At 34.3% G+C, this 20,046-nt stretch overlaps 3 protein-coding genes across 3 annotated transcripts; 1 reads left to right on the top strand and 2 right to left on the bottom strand.

Annotated features, from left to right (window-relative positions):
• LOC104766074 (isocitrate lyase) lies at nt 6,712-10,196 on the top strand. The gene is made up of 5 exons (XM_010489890.1): nt 6,712-6,889; nt 7,008-7,414; nt 8,033-8,635; nt 8,963-9,555; nt 9,818-10,196. The coding sequence occupies exons 1-5, from the start codon at nt 6,860-6,862 to the stop codon at nt 9,913-9,915; spliced, it is 1,731 nt and encodes a 576-aa protein (XP_010488192.1). The 5' UTR covers nt 6,712-6,859; the 3' UTR covers nt 9,916-10,196.
• On the bottom strand, nt 14,785-16,271 carry LOC104766072. The gene is made up of 3 exons (XM_010489889.2): nt 15,830-16,271; nt 15,488-15,559; nt 14,785-15,217 (listed from the first exon to the last, which is right to left on the bottom strand). The coding sequence occupies exons 1-3, from the start codon at nt 16,208-16,210 to the stop codon at nt 15,044-15,046; spliced, it is 627 nt and encodes a 208-aa protein (XP_010488191.1). The 5' UTR covers nt 16,211-16,271; the 3' UTR covers nt 14,785-15,043.
• LOC104766071 (septum-promoting GTP-binding protein 1-like) lies at nt 18,036-20,039 on the bottom strand. Its single transcript, XM_010489888.2, has 5 exons — nt 19,511-20,039; nt 19,296-19,422; nt 19,066-19,202; nt 18,726-18,809; nt 18,036-18,623 (listed from the first exon to the last, which is right to left on the bottom strand). The coding sequence occupies exons 1-5, from the start codon at nt 19,889-19,891 to the stop codon at nt 18,459-18,461; spliced, it is 894 nt and encodes a 297-aa protein (XP_010488190.1). The 5' UTR covers nt 19,892-20,039; the 3' UTR covers nt 18,036-18,458.

Here is a 20,046-nt window from a genome sequence, read left to right as displayed (position 1 = left end):
TTTGTCACATGAAATTAACATAGTACTACTAGTACAGACCTTAACTCCAGATGTGATACAAGGTTGATGGTAATTTACAGGCTCATGGGTACATGTAATCATAAGTCATGCATTACCCAAGGTCGTTTGATGTGTTTCACATTTTCTGACTTGGATTTTCACGTCCCTTTGTTGTTTCTTTCTACCATATGAATTCAATTTCCTGAATAATGTGGCTCTCCGTTGAAAAACTTTTGAAGCTGAGCATAATGAAATACAATGTTCACGCTAATTCAATCGGCCCATTTGGTCCAATCGTAGTGTATGTTGCCTATCATTTATTTATTTATTTTAATTCTTACAAATGTTTACAATGTCATCAAAAGAGTAATGAATAATAAAACGACGTCGGTAAAAGTATGACAGAAAACAATTGAATTATCATTAGCCTCCCTAGCAAGACCATCTGCAATTTTATCCTTTCCCTTTTGCACAAGTTGGAATTGTATCTCAAGTTGCAATTTTATTATGTCGACATTATCATAAGGTTAGAGCCCACTGACCGATATTGATTTTGGTTTCTAGTTAACCAGATAATTTTGTTCATCATGAACCGGTTACTTTATTTCTGTATAAAAAATTTTGTCACTGGATGACCGTTTTTTTTTTGTCATATCATCATTACGATTATAGTTTAGATAAAATATCTAACTAACGCGCGTTTGAAGTTATTTCTTTGTTCTCACAAAGTTTTTGGAACGATGACTTGAATTGATATATGAAATTCCTCGATTGGCTAAATCAAGATTGTGTTATTGATTGAGCTACACCATTGGGAATTTTACTCCTAAGAGAGCACAAAGCCCATCCTATGGCACACGTTCCAACGTTCAAGTCTCAATAGAAATATCAAATATCCAAATGTATTATCCTTTTACAATATTTTAATTCAATTTCCTCCCTTGGAATCTCAAACAATAAGTTAGAAAAATTAAATTATCTGTTTAAAGTGACGTAATTCCGCCACGTTCTTGTAGCTTCCTGATTTCCATCGACGAGCTAAGCAAGCAGCATCCTCTTTTGTCCGTTTCCTCGTGACAACTTAACTCTTTCTAACATATACATTCACCTCCGATCTATAGGATATGATCGTAAGTGTTGATATATATACTTTGAATCTAATCACATGTTATAAGCAAAACAAATCATTTTATTAGGTGAGCTTAGGTTTTTATTATAGGATATTTCATATGTGGACTGCAGTTTGATCAGTTTATATTTTCTATTTGTTGTGACCCTAATTAGTTTTAACAACTACGTACATTAAGAGGTAAACATATAGTATATACTTTTGTTATTTTTTTCGCTACCATCTGTTTTTATGGTTTCAGTGACGATAGCGTTCTCTTTTGCATGTGTACGTAAACAACACAACATTTTTTTTTTCTTTTTTGTGTTAATGTTAAATTTCATTTATCGACCAAGTTACAAAAGTTTCCAGAGACAAAAATCATAATCCCAACAGGAACAAAACAAACCATATTACCCGATACTTACCGACAACGGATGAGAAATATAAGAAAAATAAATTAAGAGAAGAGAAGAGGATGACAGCCTTCGAGCCAGAATGGAGAGAAGGCGATCTCTCAAGGAGCGATCAATTGAGACTTTGAGAGTAGCTGGCGAAGAGAAGCGGGAGGAGAAGATCCTTGAATTTCGCTCTTTCCAAATCAAATAGACCGTAGACTAAAGCAGGAGTTTGAGCAGAGTGGCAGTGGACCTAAATTGAGGTTGTTGGTGCAGTAGAATCCAGGCAGCAATTGCATGAAGGACATCAAGAGGATTTAGTATAAACTGTTCAGCGAAGAAGCGCCAGATTCCATCTGAGAACAGACACTTAAAGAACAGATGCTCATGCGTCTCAGTGCCACCAGAGCATAAAACACAGTCTGGAGAGACTATCATACCCCACCTCCGCAGACGATCTCTAGTGGGTAAACGAGTTAGGAAAGCCATCCAGGTTACAAGAGAGAACCGTGGCACATATTCCTTAAACCAGACAACCCTCGACCATGGAACAGGAGGGGAATGAGCACGAATTTGATTCCACGTTTCTCTTGAGGAAAAAGATGAGAGAAAAACTCTCGATGAGTTCCTCCAAAGGTAATTATCAGGTCCATTTGAGGCTACTGGCGCTGAGATGGTGGTTAAAACAACCGAGAGAGCCTGCACATTATCAGATCTAGCCGCTGTCAGCCTCCAACTACCATTCCGCACAGCCTCAACAACTCTTGCATCTTCTCGAATCCGCAGGGCTCTAGGCCCAGCTGATCCTATAAACCTTATAAGCTGACCAAACTCAGTCCAGTTATCATACCAAAAGGAGGCAATACTGCCATTACCAACCTCGCATTTGAGGAAATCAATGACGGTAGGCTTTAGCTGGAGAACACTATTAATAGCCTTAGAGAAGCGGCTTGATGTCACAGTTAGCCAGTAGCTTTTCCGGAGGAAAACATTTTCCTTGAGCCACGCAACCCACAAAGAACCCGAGTTGGAGAAAAAATTCCACACTTGTTTGAGTCTGAAAACAATCTCAAACTCCTCTAGAAACCTAATGCCAAGTCCTCCTTCTGCCTTTGGTTTGCACACCGCCTTCCAAGCAACATCGGCACCAGCAGCAGAGACAGTCCTGTTCTTCCACAGAAAAGCCAAGCACAAAGAGTCGACCTTCGCGTAGAAATGCTTTGGCAGCACAAAGACACTGCTCCAAAAATTTACCATTCCATAGATAACCGAGGAGATGAGCTTAATCTTCCCCGCAAAGGAGAGGGATCTTGCTGTCCAAGAGTGCAACTTACTTGTAATTTTCTCCAGGAATGGTTGCAATGTTGCCAGAGAGATGCGAGAAGGGAGTAGTGGAAGACCCAGATATCTAGTGGGGAAGACTCCCTGTTTGATGCCCGCATAAGTACTCAGTTCAGCGGCTTCAGCTTCAGTATAACCCCGAAAGAATATTTCAGATTTCGCCGGGTTAACATCCAGACCAGATAAGGCTTTAAATTCCCGCATAACCTCCGCTATTCCCAACAAAGATTGTTTTGATCCATCTGTAAACACGAGGAGGTCGTCCGCAAATAGCAGATGAGAAACTCTGGGAGATGAGCACCGAGGATGCAGCTGGAACTTCTCAGAATCAACTGATCTATCCATCATCTTAAAAAGAGCTTCCATCTTAGAAAGTTTTACCGTCAGCGTTCTCGTGTTAAATGGATGCACCTGGGAGATCGCAACACTGCCTATTTCCATAAATCCTTATCCCAGAGGCTTAGCAGGAATCATATTCATCTGCTCCAAGATCAGAAAGGTAGAACCATCACTGCTATTCCTGATATCAAGGCTCATGCTACTGCTTATTTCGAGGAGATCTTAGGGCACACGGATATGCCCAGTTCACCATGTTCAATCCCCTTCTTGGCTGACTTGATGCCTTTCAGATGCACTGAGGCTCACAAAACGGACCTGTTAAAGATGGTGTCTGAGGAGGAAATCACAACAACTCTTTTGCTCTTCCTCTAAATAAATGTCCAGGACCAGATGGTACTCTGTAGAGTTCTTCAGATCCTCCTGGAGCATTGTGGGGCCTGATGTAGTAGCCGCGGTGCAGGAGTTCTTCCGGAATGGACGTCTCCTCAAAGAGTTCAATACAACAAAGATTGCGCTTATCCCAAAGTTTCCCGAGGCTTGTAAGATAGGAGATTACCGTCCGATAAGCTGCTGCAACTTAGTCTACAAGCTTATCTCGAAGATCCTCGCAAACCGGTTGAAGCCAATTCTCCAACTCTATGTTTCTTCGAACCAAGCTGCTTTCCTTACGGGAAGGCTTCTGGGAGAGAATGTTCTTCTTGCATCCAAACTCATCAGACATTATAACCAAGCTTCCTGCAAGAAGAGTTCCATGATGAAGCTGGACATAAGAAAGGTGTTTGATACAGTTTGCTGGGACTTCGTACTGAAGCTGCTGGAAGCTCAGGACTCCCCCCCCTTATTCCGAGTTTGGATTTCAGAATGCATATCCTCACCTCGTTTCTCCATAGCAATAAACGGTGAACTGGCTGGTTTTTTTGAAGGGAAAAAAGGATTGAGGCAGGGAGATCCGTTATCACAACATTTTTATTTGTTTCCCTAGGTTCGTAACAACAATGTATAGTTGAAAAGGTAAATTTATACGATCTATAAGAAAACTTTAATACATGATCATGTAACTATTTTATTTGTAGTTAACTGATTGACATATTAGAGATTCCACATTTAAAAAGGAAAAAAGGAGGAAGTGGGCGTTTGGTTTTTCGGTTTGATTTCGGTTCGATTTTATCGGTTTACTGTTTTTTTGGTTTTATAAAAATTGAACTATAGAAACCATATGTAATTCGGTCTGGTTACGGTTCGGTTTTTTTGGTTTATGGTTTTTTTGGTTTTATCAAAAATGAAACCATATAAAAACCATACGTATAACAGTTTGGTTTGGTTTTAGTTTGGTCTCGGTTTTTAACGGTTATTCCGCACTTTAAAAAATAGATAGTTGATACATAACTAAAAATAAGCATAAAAGTAAAACCTAAACATAATTCAAAAAAATAGAATCCAAATATATTTTTGTAAACCCAGATACTTAATTGAAATTTAAACTTTTAAAAAGTAAAGGCTATTGAAAAAGAAAACTAGTAAAAAAAAAACAAGAAAAAAATTTGGAGAAAAAAACTATTCGGTTTACGGTTTTTAACCAGACCAATCTTAAATCAAATGATTAATTTAAATAAAAACCAAACGGATTTTTAGACTTAACCATAAACAAACCAAACCATTTATTTCATTTTGGTTCGGTTCGGTTTTTTGGATTTCGGTTTTTTTATCCACCCCTAATTTATTGTATTAAATATTACGGTAAAATATTTTTTTGTCACAATAAATCTTCCTCCTTTTTTTCCTTTTTAATCTAATATATCAATCGGTTAACTACAAATAAAATAGTTACATGATCATGTATTAAAGTTTTCTTACAGATCGTATAAATTTACTTTTTTAACTATACATTGTTGTTACGAACCTAGGGAAACAAATAAAAATGTTGTGTTGTTTACGTACCATACATGAACTGAACATTGTTTGGTTTATGGACCCATGAAAAATATTTTCGATTTTATTTTATTAAATTTTCTTGCATCATCTAGATACAATTATGGATGGTACTACCAAAATCTCCACAGCAAAAATTTCTGTATGCACTATCAAAATTTACGATGTTAGATGCTAATTTATATATGATGGTCATGATGAAACTTCGACAAAAGATTTTACATGCACTATACTGATAATCTCTACTAGAATTCTAAATTTAGTGTAAAAATACTAAACTTTTAGTTAGCTAAAACACCAAAAGAAAAGGATCCCTATAATAATGTTTAGGCGTTAAAAGAAAACAAGATCAAAGGAGGAAACCGACAGCAACAAAATGGAAAGATAGGATTGCCAAGTCGTATGCAATCTGCGACACAACTCAAAGAAGGATAGGGTTTATCTATTTTCCTCGGGAAACATAACTATTTATTTTAAAATTACTCAAGAGTTCAAATACGATTTTAAAACTTTACCTACATAAGTTATCACCAAATTTTCATACGTAGTTCCTAAAAACACAATTACCAACACGCACGTAAAAGTTGAAATGATTTATTGAAACTTTAAAACATCAGTATCAAACTGTTGAGGTTCTAGCTACACTTAGAAGAACATATTAACACGTCTTTAGCAATGACTATGCCAAATCATTCACAAATAAAGGTATGGACCTTTGAATAATAATAAAGTATACAAAAAAACGAAAGAGAGAAGGAGAAAACTCGAAGGAGAAAACACGAAGGAGAAGTTCTGTTTAATATCGGTTCAATATCACCATTGAAAACTTATGTAGGTACATTTCTACAAAACCACTTGTAAGTATGATAGCACGCTCTCGGTAATTAATACTATATGATTGAATCTTAAGTACATTTTCTTGTAAAGTTATTTCACTTTGATGGTGCTGGAAAATTTGTACAAATGATTGAATGTGTGTGGTAAATATGTATGGCAAGGTTATCAGCTATCGTCTTTCAAAGAAAGTGAATAGTGCTTTTGCCGCTAGTTTTAGCTATTGTCTGTCAATAGTTGCAGATTATGCCCTTAATTGAAAAACGTGTGAGGTTGGTAAGATGACACATAATAAATTCGTGTTCTTTCTTAATTGCACCCACTTCCTATTTATATATATACTCATCCGGGAGAATCTAAGATTATTTACTTTAAACCGATTCGTTATATACATAGCTAAAAGATCGTAGGTTATGCTTACATGGACCGGCACATATATATGGCTGTATCTATTAGAAACCGTAGCATAAATCCTTGTGCAACTCTTGGCTTGTTCGAACCATTCTATAAACATCACATTTTTTCTTACTGACATGAAAAGAAATAGACAACATATGAAGGATGTCAAATGATAATTCGTTTCTGCCATAATACCCTCATACGTGTCACAATTATTAATTTCAGAAAAAGATGTAATTTACAGACGAAATTAAAACAAATGAAAAAAAAAAATAGTTTTTAGGTTTTAATCCAACTTGGAAAAAAAATCAGCACAAGTAGTTCTTTTTTGATAAGAAGTATATTATATTTTAAATATTTTAATCTAAAACTTCATAAGAAAGCAATAGTTTACAATGCAGAAATTAGTATATAAGGAGATGATATGTAAGAAGAGAAACATGCTTGAAGCTTCTCTACTTCATAGGGCGTTACAAATCAAAATCATTTCCAATTCATAAAAGTTGAAGCCATGGCTGCATCTTTCTCTGTCCCCTCTATGGTAAATAAAACAACTCATGAATTTCTTTCTTGTTATTTGATTCTGTTGGTTATAACAAATTGTATGTCATTACTAGTTAAGACTAACATGCGAATTGATGATTAAAAAAAAAAAACAGATTATGGAAGAAGAAGGGAGATTCGAGGCGGAGGTTGCGGAAGTGCAGACTTGGTGGAGCTCAGAGAGGTTCAAGCTAACAAGGCGTCCTTACACAGCCCGTGACGTCGTGGCTCTACGTGGCCATCTCAAGCAAGGATACGCTTCGAACGAGATGGCTAAGAAGCTGTGGCGAACGCTTAAAAGTCACCAAGCCAATGGCACGGCCTCTCGCACGTTCGGTGCGTTGGACCCTGTTCAGGTGACCATGATGGCTAAACATTTGGACACTATCTACGTCTCTGGTTGGCAGTGCTCGTCCACTCATACCTCCACTAACGAGCCTGGACCGGATCTTGCTGACTATCCATACGATACCGTTCCTAACAAGGTTGAACACCTCTTCTTCGCTCAGCAGTACCATGACAGGTATATTTAATTACTAATAAATTATTTTATTGCAACTATACTAAGCTTAGTGGTCATTATGCTTATATTAGTGGAAATTAGTTATCGGCTGCTTACTAGAAAAATGGATTTTGTGCTTAAGAAAAATAATGGTATCGAAGACCTCATGCGAAAAAATTGAAAAGATATTTATATTATTGCTGATCGGTGTGCTTTATATGATAACGAAATTACATCTTTCGAGGTCTTACGTTGCTACGTGTTCAGAATAATTTAATGGTCTGTCAAACTATAGCTTCTACACGTTATAATTAAGACAAATTTCCTTTAAGTGAAAGTTTCCGAAAAAAATATGATAGTTTTACTTCTTGAACTAAAAAAATAATAATATTTGCATCAATTCCATTGTTAATCCAAAATCATCAATTAATTCAATAAACCATTGGATATGTGAAACATTTCTATTAGGTTTGCATGCATGCATCCGTTTTTAATCTCCAAAGTCCAAATATACGTTGACAGACCATTAAAGCCAATTATTAGAAATTTTCATTAGGTTCTTTAATAAAAAAGAAAAGTAATTAATAACAAAATAAAATCCCTATGATAATTAATTAAAACCATGAATATGCATCACAGAAAGCAAAGGGAGGCAAGAATGAGCATGAGCAGGGAAGAGAGAACAAAAACTCCGTTCATTGACTACCTGAAACCCATCATCGCCGATGGAGACACTGGTTTCGGCGGCACTACCGCCACCGTCAAACTTTGCAAGCTCTTCGTCGAGAGAGGCGCCGCTGGGGTCCACATCGAGGACCAGTCTTCCGTGACCAAGAAGTGCGGCCACATGGCTGGAAAAGTCCTCGTGGCAGTCAGCGAACACATCAACCGCCTTGTGGCGGCTAGGCTCCAGTTCGATGTGATGGGCACAGAGACCGTTCTGGTCGCTAGAACAGACGCTGTCGCAGCTACTCTGATCCAGTCGAACATTGACTCGAGGGACCACCAGTTCATCCTCGGTGCCACTAACCCGAGCCTCAGGGGCAAGAGTATGTCCTCGCTTCTCGCCGAGGGAATGGCTGTAGGCAAGAACGGTCCGGCGTTGCAATCCATTGAGGACCAGTGGCTTAACTCTGCCGGTCTTATGACCTTTTCGGAAGCTGTCTTGCAGGCCCTCAAGCGCATGAACCTCAACGAGAATGAGAAGAGTCGGAGAGTGAACGAGTGGCTAAGCCATGCAAGGTAAAGGATTAGACGTATATATATATATATATATATATTGCTTGACAATAATCATTATTGCAGTTATTAATTTTAAAGATACTTACCAAATTTACCATATTAGTTAGATTTATTTTTTGGTTTTATCAATGAGTCATATATATGGTTTAAGTTATAATCGTAAAAATGGTAGTATATTGATTCTAAATTACAATATTCTAAAACTATTTTTTCTCATGTTTTTTATCCCTACAAAACATACTCATATGTTTTACTTTTTTTGTTTTGTTTTGCTTCTGTTAAACACTATTATTTCTGATGTGTATTGAAACCTGTTGGACTAAGCAGGTATGAGAACTGCCTATCAAACGAGCAAGGCCGAGAATTAGCAGCAAAACTTGGCGTGACCGATCTTTTCTGGGACTGGGACTTGCCTAGAACCAGAGAAGGATTTTACCGGTTCCAAGGCTCGGTTGCAGCTGCCGTGGTTCGTGGTTGGGCCTTTGCACAGATAGCAGACATCATCTGGATGGAAACCGCAAGCCCTGACCTTAACGAATGCACCCAATTCGCCGAAGGTGTCAAGTCCAAAACACCGGAGGTCATGCTCGCCTACAATCTCTCGCCGTCCTTCAACTGGGACGCTTCCGGTATGACGGATCAGCAGATGATGGAGTTTATTCCACGGATAGCTAGGCTTGGTTATTGTTGGCAGTTCATAACGCTTGCGGGTTTCCATGCGGATGCTCTTGTGGTTGACACATTTGCAAAGGATTACGCGAGGCGAGGGATGTTGGCTTATGTGGAGAGGATACAGAGAGAAGAAAGGACACATGGGGTTGACACTTTGGCTCATCAGAAATGGTCAGGTGCTAATTACTATGATCGTTATCTTAAGACCGTCCAAGGTGGAATCTCTTCCACTGCAGCCATGGGCAAAGGTATGTTACTTTTGGTTTTAATTTATTTCACATAACATTAGTGAAAATAGAGAGTGTTATGATACTGAATCCACTTATAAGTTATAATTAAGTACAATGAAAAAATGTTTATATGAGACAAGTGACCGACTCTTCTTTGTTACACTGCTATTAATATAGCTAATGTATAAACTTAGATTGAGTAGTGAAAAAATCTGGTTTAGTTTATCCTATTATCGATTTTATTTATCTTTCAAATAATGATGTTTTTTTTTACATATAGGTGTAACTGAAGAACAGTTCAAGGAGAGTTGGACAAGGCCGGGAGCTGATGGAATGGGCGAAGGGACTAGCCTTGTGGTTGCCAAGTCCAGAATGTAAGACATACGTTCATAGCGGTGGTGCGGCCGATGCGGTTCGGCATCTTCGTAGGAAAACTTGGAAACCACACTATCTTTAATATATCTTTGGACACCCGAGTAAAAGAAAAAAGACAAAAAAACATATAATAAATGTATCTTTGTTATTGTATTCACTTCTTATCTAGTTAATAATTGGGTTAAGTTTGGGTCAATATTTTATGGGGTTTGCTTCTTTGTATGGATATTTTGGAATTCGGTGTTATTGGCGTTCGTTATATAAATGATTTATATTCTTATATTCGTGATTTGAGTTTCTTGTTTGGTTGAACCGAAATTTGATCTTGTCTAGTATATACCAGATGATGAAGGTTAGAGCATTCGAAGGGTACTATAGTTTGTTTGATTAAACCGGATAGTCTTACCACTAATGCATGACCTACACTTGAGGAAACAAATTAAACCAGATCAATATGTGATATGTCACTACTGGTCTAACTCATGGTACTCTATTAGGTGTTTCGCTTAGCACTGGATACCTATTTTTCCAGTTGTGCCTCCATATATAATTCAAAGAGTTAAACATAGAATGGGCATATGGGCTAACCAAATCACCCCAATTTCTAAATTATTGTAATAGCTAGGATTCAAATTTTTGGAGCAGTACTTCTTGTCAAAGTTTAAGTTGTATTATTGTATATAAGGATCACTATAACTCTATGTTATGCTTTTATATATGTTAAAGGAAATACATTTTGATGATCATTTTATCTTCACAGTTTATTCGATTAATAATCATTTTAGGTGTAGTATGTTTATATAAATAACTAGGAGTTTTAATATATCGTGTATGATGAGGTGCCAAGGGATTCATATTATTCAGTGAAATTAAAACATTTAAATTCGATTTGAAGAATGAATTACAGTATTGGTCGAAATCAAAATCTATACAAATACCAAAAAAGTAGAGGTATACCTAAACAGTCGGTTGTTGTATTGACATGACAAAAAAGAAAGAAAAAAAGAATCAAAATGGTACCGATTCATTTTGATTTTTCAACAATGAAAAAGATCAATGCATGATATGAGATATATACATTGATTCGTCGAATGTAAACGGAATCAACCTTTGACAATAAAGCAAGGATTTGGGTACTTAGCACATGGGATTAAAATAACATAATCTGAAACATTAGAGAGATTAACTTTTTGATTGCGAAGCAAAGTGGGTCCTTAATCCCATACGTCGGACTATCGTAATCCCAAGTCCCAATTAAATTCCCCGCCCCTGCAATCACGGGTTATATTCCTTTCTTTCTTTCATTCTTTTAAGTTTTTGTCCTTTTATTTATCCAATTATGTTTTGATTCATGCATGCATTATTTTGTTGTATCCATTAGAACTAATTTTTAGTTTATATTTATTTTTAAGAGATATCATTCGTACCTGATATGTCTTGATCTTTCTTCTTGTTCGCTTCTATAAGAATTTTAAATGCGTATATATCTAACAGTAATATATAATGTCTGTGTATCCTACTATATTAATTGACAAGTACAAATATGAAACTAACTTTAAAATGTGTAAAAAAGTACATTCAATTGCCATTAGAAAAATTTAATTAAGATTAATTAATTAATTAAATAAATATAATTATTTAAAAAACGAAAATTGGGGAGACATAAAATAAAATAAGTTGTAGAAAAGTAAAAAAAATCTATTAGAATCAATACTAATTCATACTTAACAAAAAATAACAGCTAAGATTTTAAAAATCTAACCAAATAAAATCTATATAACTACAAGTTTTATTTAAAAACTTTTCCAGCACGGATTAAATTTTTTATCATAAATCAAATCAAATAATATATATAACAGTTCCGTTAAACAGTTTAGATTTTAAAAATCAATAAATAAAAAATAAAAGATATAGATATTGTATCTTATCTATTTAAAAAAGTTATATTTTTCTTTTAGCCACCATTCTTTAAGAAAATAAAACTAAGTTAAGATTTGAATATATTTAATGCTTGAAGGTGCTTATTACAGACAAGAAAGAGAAGCAACAAAAAAAGAACAATAAATGTTGTTTTCAAGGAGGTTTTTCAGAACCTTCACTAACTATATTTAGTTGCTCTTTTACATATTAGTTATATATTTTTACTTACTTCACAACTATAGCAAGGATTGCGTTTAATTGACAAATGTTTAAACAATTTTATTCATTACGTGCAAATGTTTTATTGACAGGTTTTTAATAAATTTATAATACAAAATTTTTAATATAAACAAACCGAATTTTTAATCACAAACTTTTATAAATAACGTAATAACAAAATAAATTATTAAAAATATTCATCAAACAAAAAGTTCAAACCACGATTTTTCGCCGGTTAGTATTATAGTATTTGCCACATCATAACCGTTAACTTTTTTGGGAGAAAATTTCCAACAAACCAAACTTTTATTTTCGTGATTGATGAATTCATACATTTGAACCTTGAACAAAAAAAATAATTGAATTCATTTTGAAAAAGAAAAGTTTGTTTTGGAAAAATCTTCATTTGTATAATAACTAGTTTATAGAATATTTTTACTTAAGGTTTTCTAATTTTGTAAAGTTTTAGTCGCCTAAGATAATCATTAAACATACATCATGCAGCTGTACAGCCTGCAGGCATGCTAGCTTATATATGTAACGTTTATACTTCAATTTTGAAAAAGTTGCGTATTTATTATTTATTTGTTTTTCTTGTCACGAGCAAATAATATGTATATAATAAATATATGAAAGTACATATGTACGTGTTAGTATTGTTTGTGTTTATTTATACAGATATATTTTTTGAATGGGGTGAATTGGTAGCCAATATACCCATTCTATAGAATAAATTGTCCTTCAACGAAATAAAACGAACCACAATCGTAAAGGACCATTTATATTCGGAATAAAATCACAATCGTAAGAATGAAATATATCAAAGAAAGAAAAACAATTCTGATTGATACATATATATATCTCCCCGTAATTGACTGCATGCTGCCTTCCTGTTTTTGTATTAGGTGATCTCTGATCCGTTTATACAAAAAAAAAAATACACTAAAAAGTTAAAAACAACTGTCAAATAATAAATTTTGTGTCGAAGAACCAATGCTCGAGTTCTTATATTATGACTCAATAAATGGTCCTTTAACGACAAAAAAATCATAAATGGTCCTTATATTCTGATTTTTTGTTTTTCACAAATTTTGAAGATTACTTAAAATTTTGGTTTGATATTATTTTACTATCTAGTTATAAATAATATATACATAATCTTGATATATATACATAAACATGAAGCCGGCAAGCTGATGACGTGTCTTTATGTATGCAATACAACACTCTTGTCATTGACAACGGCATTGCGTCCTAGAAGCAACTTCTCCAAAATGTTATATTGGATTTTAAAAAATTTAGGATAGGCATTGTAAGAATCAGGCATCCTTCTTATATAACCAGATTTTACTAAAACTTTCTACATATACATTACATGAGCTAGCGTATATGCATGACTATATGGATATCACACAAATATTAGCATATCGACAAACGGTTTTATAGTGTTCATGGAAATGTAGCAAGTAATCCTCCAAAAACCCTAAATGGCAAACATCAATCATTATATCGTTGAACAAAAAAATGAATGAATCCTTGATCAGATTCTTAAGGATCCGATTTGACATCAAATATGAGATTTAAGGTTGCTTTCTCCGATAGTTCGTAGATATTCTAATTCTCGTGGAAGTGTATAGGAATCTCTAATCAATCATACAGCCTCAAATAATTAATCTTTTATAATATTTTTAGGACTGATTTTGATATTTTATCAACTTTGCAACATCATATCGAGCTCTTGGAGAATGTTGAGCAGCTGCGAAATTATAGAATAACATTCAATGAAAATATTTTCTCTATATGAAATCAAATAAAATTAATTTAATCAGTTAACTGATGTCTTTATCTTTGATTAACTTGCAAAACGATAATTAGAGCTTCATAATCAATACTGAAAGGACCTAATTAAAGATAAATTTTCATTTTAATCAGCAATTTATATTACGTCTAGTCATAACCGATTTGATTAGACACTTCATCTAACACGTTTCAGAATTAAACGGACATCATCTAATATCTTCGATTAAAGACTAAAACGGATTTGTTTCGTATATTCGGGATGGATTGGTTTTCGCTTTCTACTAGTTTTTTTTTTTTTTTTATTTAAATTTTTAGAATAAGAAATAGCTATTGGTGAGGACTTGATCGATCACCTAACACGAAGGTTTGGCTAACGATGCAAGAAAAATAGATATTTTTTAATAAATCTGAATTTGACTTCAATTCTTTTAGCCAAAATCTAGAGATGCCGTTAACCTATAAATAATTTTGAAAATAAAGTATGAAAAAATTAAAGAAGAAAGTCTTATCATTTCTTCAAGCAACTCTGATATATACATGACTTATATATATTATGTATATTGATAATGTTATTTGATATGGTTATCAAATTACTTTGTGACATATATATTAGCGTCACAATAGATTATACCAAGTAGCTTATTATGTTTGGAGCTGGGACGGCTAAGAGAAATAGTATGCTAAATTTTTCATTAATACTGTATGTAACACCATAAATATAATTTTAGTTAATGCGTTTTCAACTAATAAATAAGTGAAATTGATAAATTATATTGTCCCCGAAACTTCTAATTATCAAATAGAAAAATAAAAATCGAATTGTACTAACTTTCTGTGAGGATGTAAATTTAATTGGTATAATATTATCAAATCTACATGCATATAATCTGCCATAACAAGGTATCTGCATTGAAATAAACTCTCTCAAACTTTTTAATTTGCAAAAGCTCTTATAAGCTATTAAGCTGTATGATATGGTAGCTCTTACAAATGTTTACAAATATCCCACCGATATGTGTTTATATATGTACACAAAAGCTATATACATATGTAATTGAGCACATACCCATCAAGATGTACATACATACACACATCAAGCACATATACAAGATGGGTATGAATATAAACACCATTAAATTTACAAGGGTTTATATAATTATTATTTAAGGATGTTTATAGAATTGGTTATCATTTAGAAGCGACCGTTAAAATTAGCCAACATGGATATAGGGACGACGCATAATCCTCTACTCCTCAAATCCATGTTGTTGTTGTTTCCTTCTCCGAGATTTCTCATCATCGTCATTTTTGGTTCATCACCTTCTTGTATATGGATTTGATGATCCCCCATGCCCCTAATATTTCCCTATCGTAATCGTTTCAAAAACATAATTACGTGTTATATCCATCAAATACTATAATACAAACATTATTAATACTAAAAGATCATTGAAACTTCCTTATCATCAAACAAATTAATATTGAGGTAATCTACTAATACAAACCAAGTCTGTTTCATTATATTATTCAAAAAGAAACTTCTCAAGTTTTTCCTTATGGGTTTAATGTTTTTTTTTTTTTTCAAGTGGATAGAGAGACAAATAAATTATGTGTCGGAAAGAGGTAGAGAGATTACCATAACGAAACTAGAAGAGACATAGTCCTCAAGTTTTCTAGGAGGCGTCTGAATATGTTCAAACTGACTGACCTGTTCAATATATCATTCATTTAAAAATTACAGATATGCTCTAACTACCACAAAGGGAAATTAATACAAAAAACAAAAAAGAAGAAAGGGAAACTAATTATTGGAGTCAACTAGGTGATAATTCACTCATATCTTACAATCTAATATTTTTTTTTTGTTTTTGTTAAAGCACTTCTTAACAATCTAAATTAAAAGTTAGAAAGAAACTTATGGATTAGAATTTTAATTATGGATTAGGTTTTAGTTTGCTTGTGTTAAGTAGTATCTAACCTTAGGGCTATTGACCGGAGAGCTAGCCGTGTCCTCCAAAGAGTCATCCTCGCAAATCTTTTTGGTTCTTGCTCTCTCAAACTTCAACTTCCCCGGAAAGTTAACCGGATAACTCTTTCCGGAGAAGGCGTCAGTGGCAGCATCGGAGACCAGGGAAGGAGAGACGCCAGAAAGCGAACAAGAACTCTTGTCTTGATGATGATCGCTTTCTTCATGCTGATTAGTTCTGTATTGATTTGAGAAATCTTCAAGATAAGTTGTCCATCCACTCTCCTCTTGATGATCACCACCATGATGATCATCATCATGAGCATCAAGATCAACATCATCATTATGGGCATGGTTTTGTTCATAAGAATTACAAGAGAATGTATCCATCATGTAGAGAGGGAGGAATAAGCCAAATTAAAATCGAGTAATTTTAAGTGGTTGCGTTGTGTATGTGTATATATATAAGAAAGTCGCTAAATTCTCATGGTCTATATAAAAATGCGAAATAAAAATTAATTGGAGAGATAACAATCGGAATCTTGATGTGGTCATCACATGGGTCCCAATGCGTTGATCAAAATTATCTATTGAAAAAAAAACTAAAGCCAACGACGGACTTGTAAAGAAGTGTTTCCAACATAGCTGATAATTTCTATGTAAAGTGAAATGTTATTTCGAAAAGAGTATTATTTGCATATTATACACAAAAGCCTGATTGATATGAGTAGATAATATTTGAAAGGTTGCAATCTTTTTCTTTCAAAATTAGCATGTTGTGAAACTTAATATTTGTATGGTTTTACTATTTCCATGATGTTTGATCTATTCGTTTTGACCCATTATTAAGCTGACATGGGGTTTGGCCCAATCTAATGTTGATTTGCAGGCATTTTACTTGCTACTAGTTTTTTTTTTTTTTTGGTTAAGCTTGATTATAATTAGTTGAGACGTTGCTTTCGACCAAATTTAAATAAAAACAAAACACCACTAAATCACTGACAAATATAGACAAAACAACACTAAATTCAAAATAAATAGAATTACTAAATTAAAATAAAATCTAGAAAGTGTTTGTCAGTGTGAAAAGTAATTACAAACGGTCGGTTGCGCTATGACAAATAGTCCCCTAAAAAACGTCTTTCTGATGTCGCTATATGTTTTACTAGTTTTTTAATTCACTCGAATACAAACCAAAATAAAGAAAAGGGTAGGAGTAATGTATCGTGCGTTGAACTTGACCACTTTTAAATGATGTTGCGTCCTTGGCGTGAAAATGTCAAAGACTGATAAAAAGAACTTTTTTTTTCTTTATCGTTAGCCGTTACAGAATGATATAACATCCTGCTTGAAACGGTTGGATGAGATGAGCATAAACATGACGGAACATTTGAAAATGAACTAGGATGAGATTCTCGGGAAATGCAAAAAGACTACAACTAAAATATAACGGATTGTTTTCCGTTTTAAAATGGAGTAGTTAACTATTACACTTCAATATTGTTTTATTTTTTAGAAGGAAGCTACAATGCAATTCCTGTTTTTCTTTTTATTAAATATTGAGTATCCTGAAGAACTTGTTGCATACAAAAAAGAAAAAAAAGTATTCTAATTTTTCGTTTTTGAATCCCCTTTCATTTCAGATGAATCGACATAATGCCTCAAAAGAACACACATTCTAATATAGAACGGATATTCAAAACAAAAAAAAAAGGTTAGAGAGCCATATGTAATTTTAAGTTTGTTCGGGTCGAAATAACGCTTTCAAAAAACTTATTTTGAAAACTAACATTTTCTTATAAAAGAAACTGATTTATCCTTTTTATTCCGAAATTTAAAATGGCGAAAATAGTGGATAATTAATAAACATATATCAATTAAAAAACATATAGTTAGTTTTTCTTGCATATTTGTGCACATCCAACTGTATCAGTGAACTTTCATGTACCTTTGGTAGACGTACCTTACAAATAAAATATGTGCAAGTCAAAGCACGTCACATCGCAACAAATTGTTGCATGTGTTTCTGTTAAAATTCTACGTTTATTTTGGAAATATCAAAGCGTCACAAACATTACACCAAGTACTATATCCATAATTAAAATCCAAAAATCATATCAAAAGGTTAAACATTGCTACAATGCAAATTTGGACATTCTCACTTGAGACGTGGAGCTTGAGAACTCTACATGTGAATAAAAACTCAAACTCAGCTTAATAATAATACTCAAAAGCGAAATGGTATTTACTATTTAGAATTTACCGGAACCAAAAATCTCCAGCGATCATCGAAAGTGAAAAATTACAAAACGAAAAGACATAAAAGAAAATACATCTCACCATCTCCTCTTTTGCTTGATTTTTTTTTATTTTCTTGTTTTTTCTACCTCTCGAAACCATTTATCTTCTCTGTTATTTTTTCTTTTTGTTCGTTAGAAAAAAAAAACAGATAATAATGGAGAAAGCGGGCGAAATCTCCGCCGCCTCATCCTTCCATTTCGCTTTAAATACGACTTAGAAACGGTGGTCCAATCAGTCCCACAGCGGCAAGCTTGGCGGTGAATGAAAAGAAAAAACATAAAACGCTTTCTTTCGGGTTCGCTTCTTTTATATCTATATACAAATACGTTTTGGATAGAATCTAGAAGTCGATGATTGGTTCTCCGATAGTGAGGTTACGCTCCACCGTCCACGGTAAATCAAAGAGCTTCGCCGTCACAAACTTAAAGATCTTATTCACGTTTATGTTATAAGAAGCACTCGAGAAGAAGAGCGTCGCGTTTAGCGCCTTCGCGTATGTTCTCGCCTGTTATACACAAACATTCACAATCTAATGAGTACTTTATTTGATTCCCTTGTATTTATCTGTTACTAGAATCTCTGATTTATATGAGTTCCAAAACGTTACCTGGCTAGCAACTGTCCATTGTAGATCAATAGGAAGCTGAATAAACTCATCAAACTTGGTTCCTACCATAACTGGAATCGCCGTCTGCATAAAACGTATCAAACATTTAAATCTTATACAAAACACTAAGACACAACAGTTTAACTCTTAGCCTCATAGTTTTGTTCTTTTCTATGCCTAAGACCAAAATCCAAAATAAACGTCAAAATTAATGTCTAAGCCAAAATAATACGTCACCATCGCTATCAATCAAACCCCAAATTCCATACAGCAAGACTTTATACAATGAGGCCAAATTTGGCAATATGATAGCGAAATGTTTATAAAAATGTATATATACCTGATTAGACTTCCTAGCTTGTTGATACCAGTTAATCACACTATTAAGCGTGCAACGACTGGTTAGGTCAAACATAAAGAGAATCGCTACAGAATCCTTGCAAGCCACTGGGATCTGATCCCTTGATCTCTCAGCCCCTGTGTAACACCAAGTTAAATTAATCTTAATTTCTCTGAATATTCTCTGCTAAATAAATGTGGATTAATAATAACAACAATAATGTTAATTACCTTCTAATTCCCAAATACTATATGAAATGCGAGCCTCTCCCATGTATAACGTCTTGTCCGTACAATTGATCCCTTGCTCCAATTCTCTCATTTCTACTACTTCTTTCTCTTCACCAACATATTTCGCCTTCAAAATTAAGAAAATAATTAATTACACAATTTATAGATTATGATTATGGTTTTGATTTATGAGTTAAAATAATGTAAAAACTAACCAGGAAGCTAGTTTTTCCGATTTCTGGATCTCCTAAGAGACTAATCTTTAAAGAAACAAGATCAGAATCCGATCTCCGATGACCCTTATCGTGTTGCTCGTACACCACGGAAGAGCGACGAACAAGCTCACCACCGCCACCGCCGACGACGACGACATCCACGGCAGGGATTTGAGGAGGAGAAGGAGAAAGAGAAGGACGAGAAACATTCGGAGATGGAAGAGCGCGAGAAAGCAACAAGTATCTCCTGGATTTACCAGGAGTACAAGCGACGATCCTACTCCATAACAACCGAGTGAATCGTCGGAGAATCAATATCCGACGATTCACTCTGTTCCTTAGATTGTTGATCCGAACGATCTTAAGACAAGACTGAGCCATATTGAAAACGAATAAAGAGAATCAAGAAGAAGAATCAAGAAGAAGGAGAAGGAAGAAGCAGCTTCAAGAAGAAGAAGAGATGGCCAAAGAGAAGCTGCTTGGTTCCATATTGACCATATGGGAGAAAAAGGAAAGAAGAAAGAGAGAGAGAGAGA

The sequence above is a fragment of the Camelina sativa genome, chromosome 19 (assembly GCF_000633955.1).
Source record: "Camelina sativa cultivar DH55 chromosome 19, Cs, whole genome shotgun sequence".
Taxonomy (NCBI): domain Eukaryota; kingdom Viridiplantae; phylum Streptophyta; class Magnoliopsida; order Brassicales; family Brassicaceae; genus Camelina; species Camelina sativa.
This window is presented reverse-complemented; position numbering and strand designations above follow the sequence as displayed.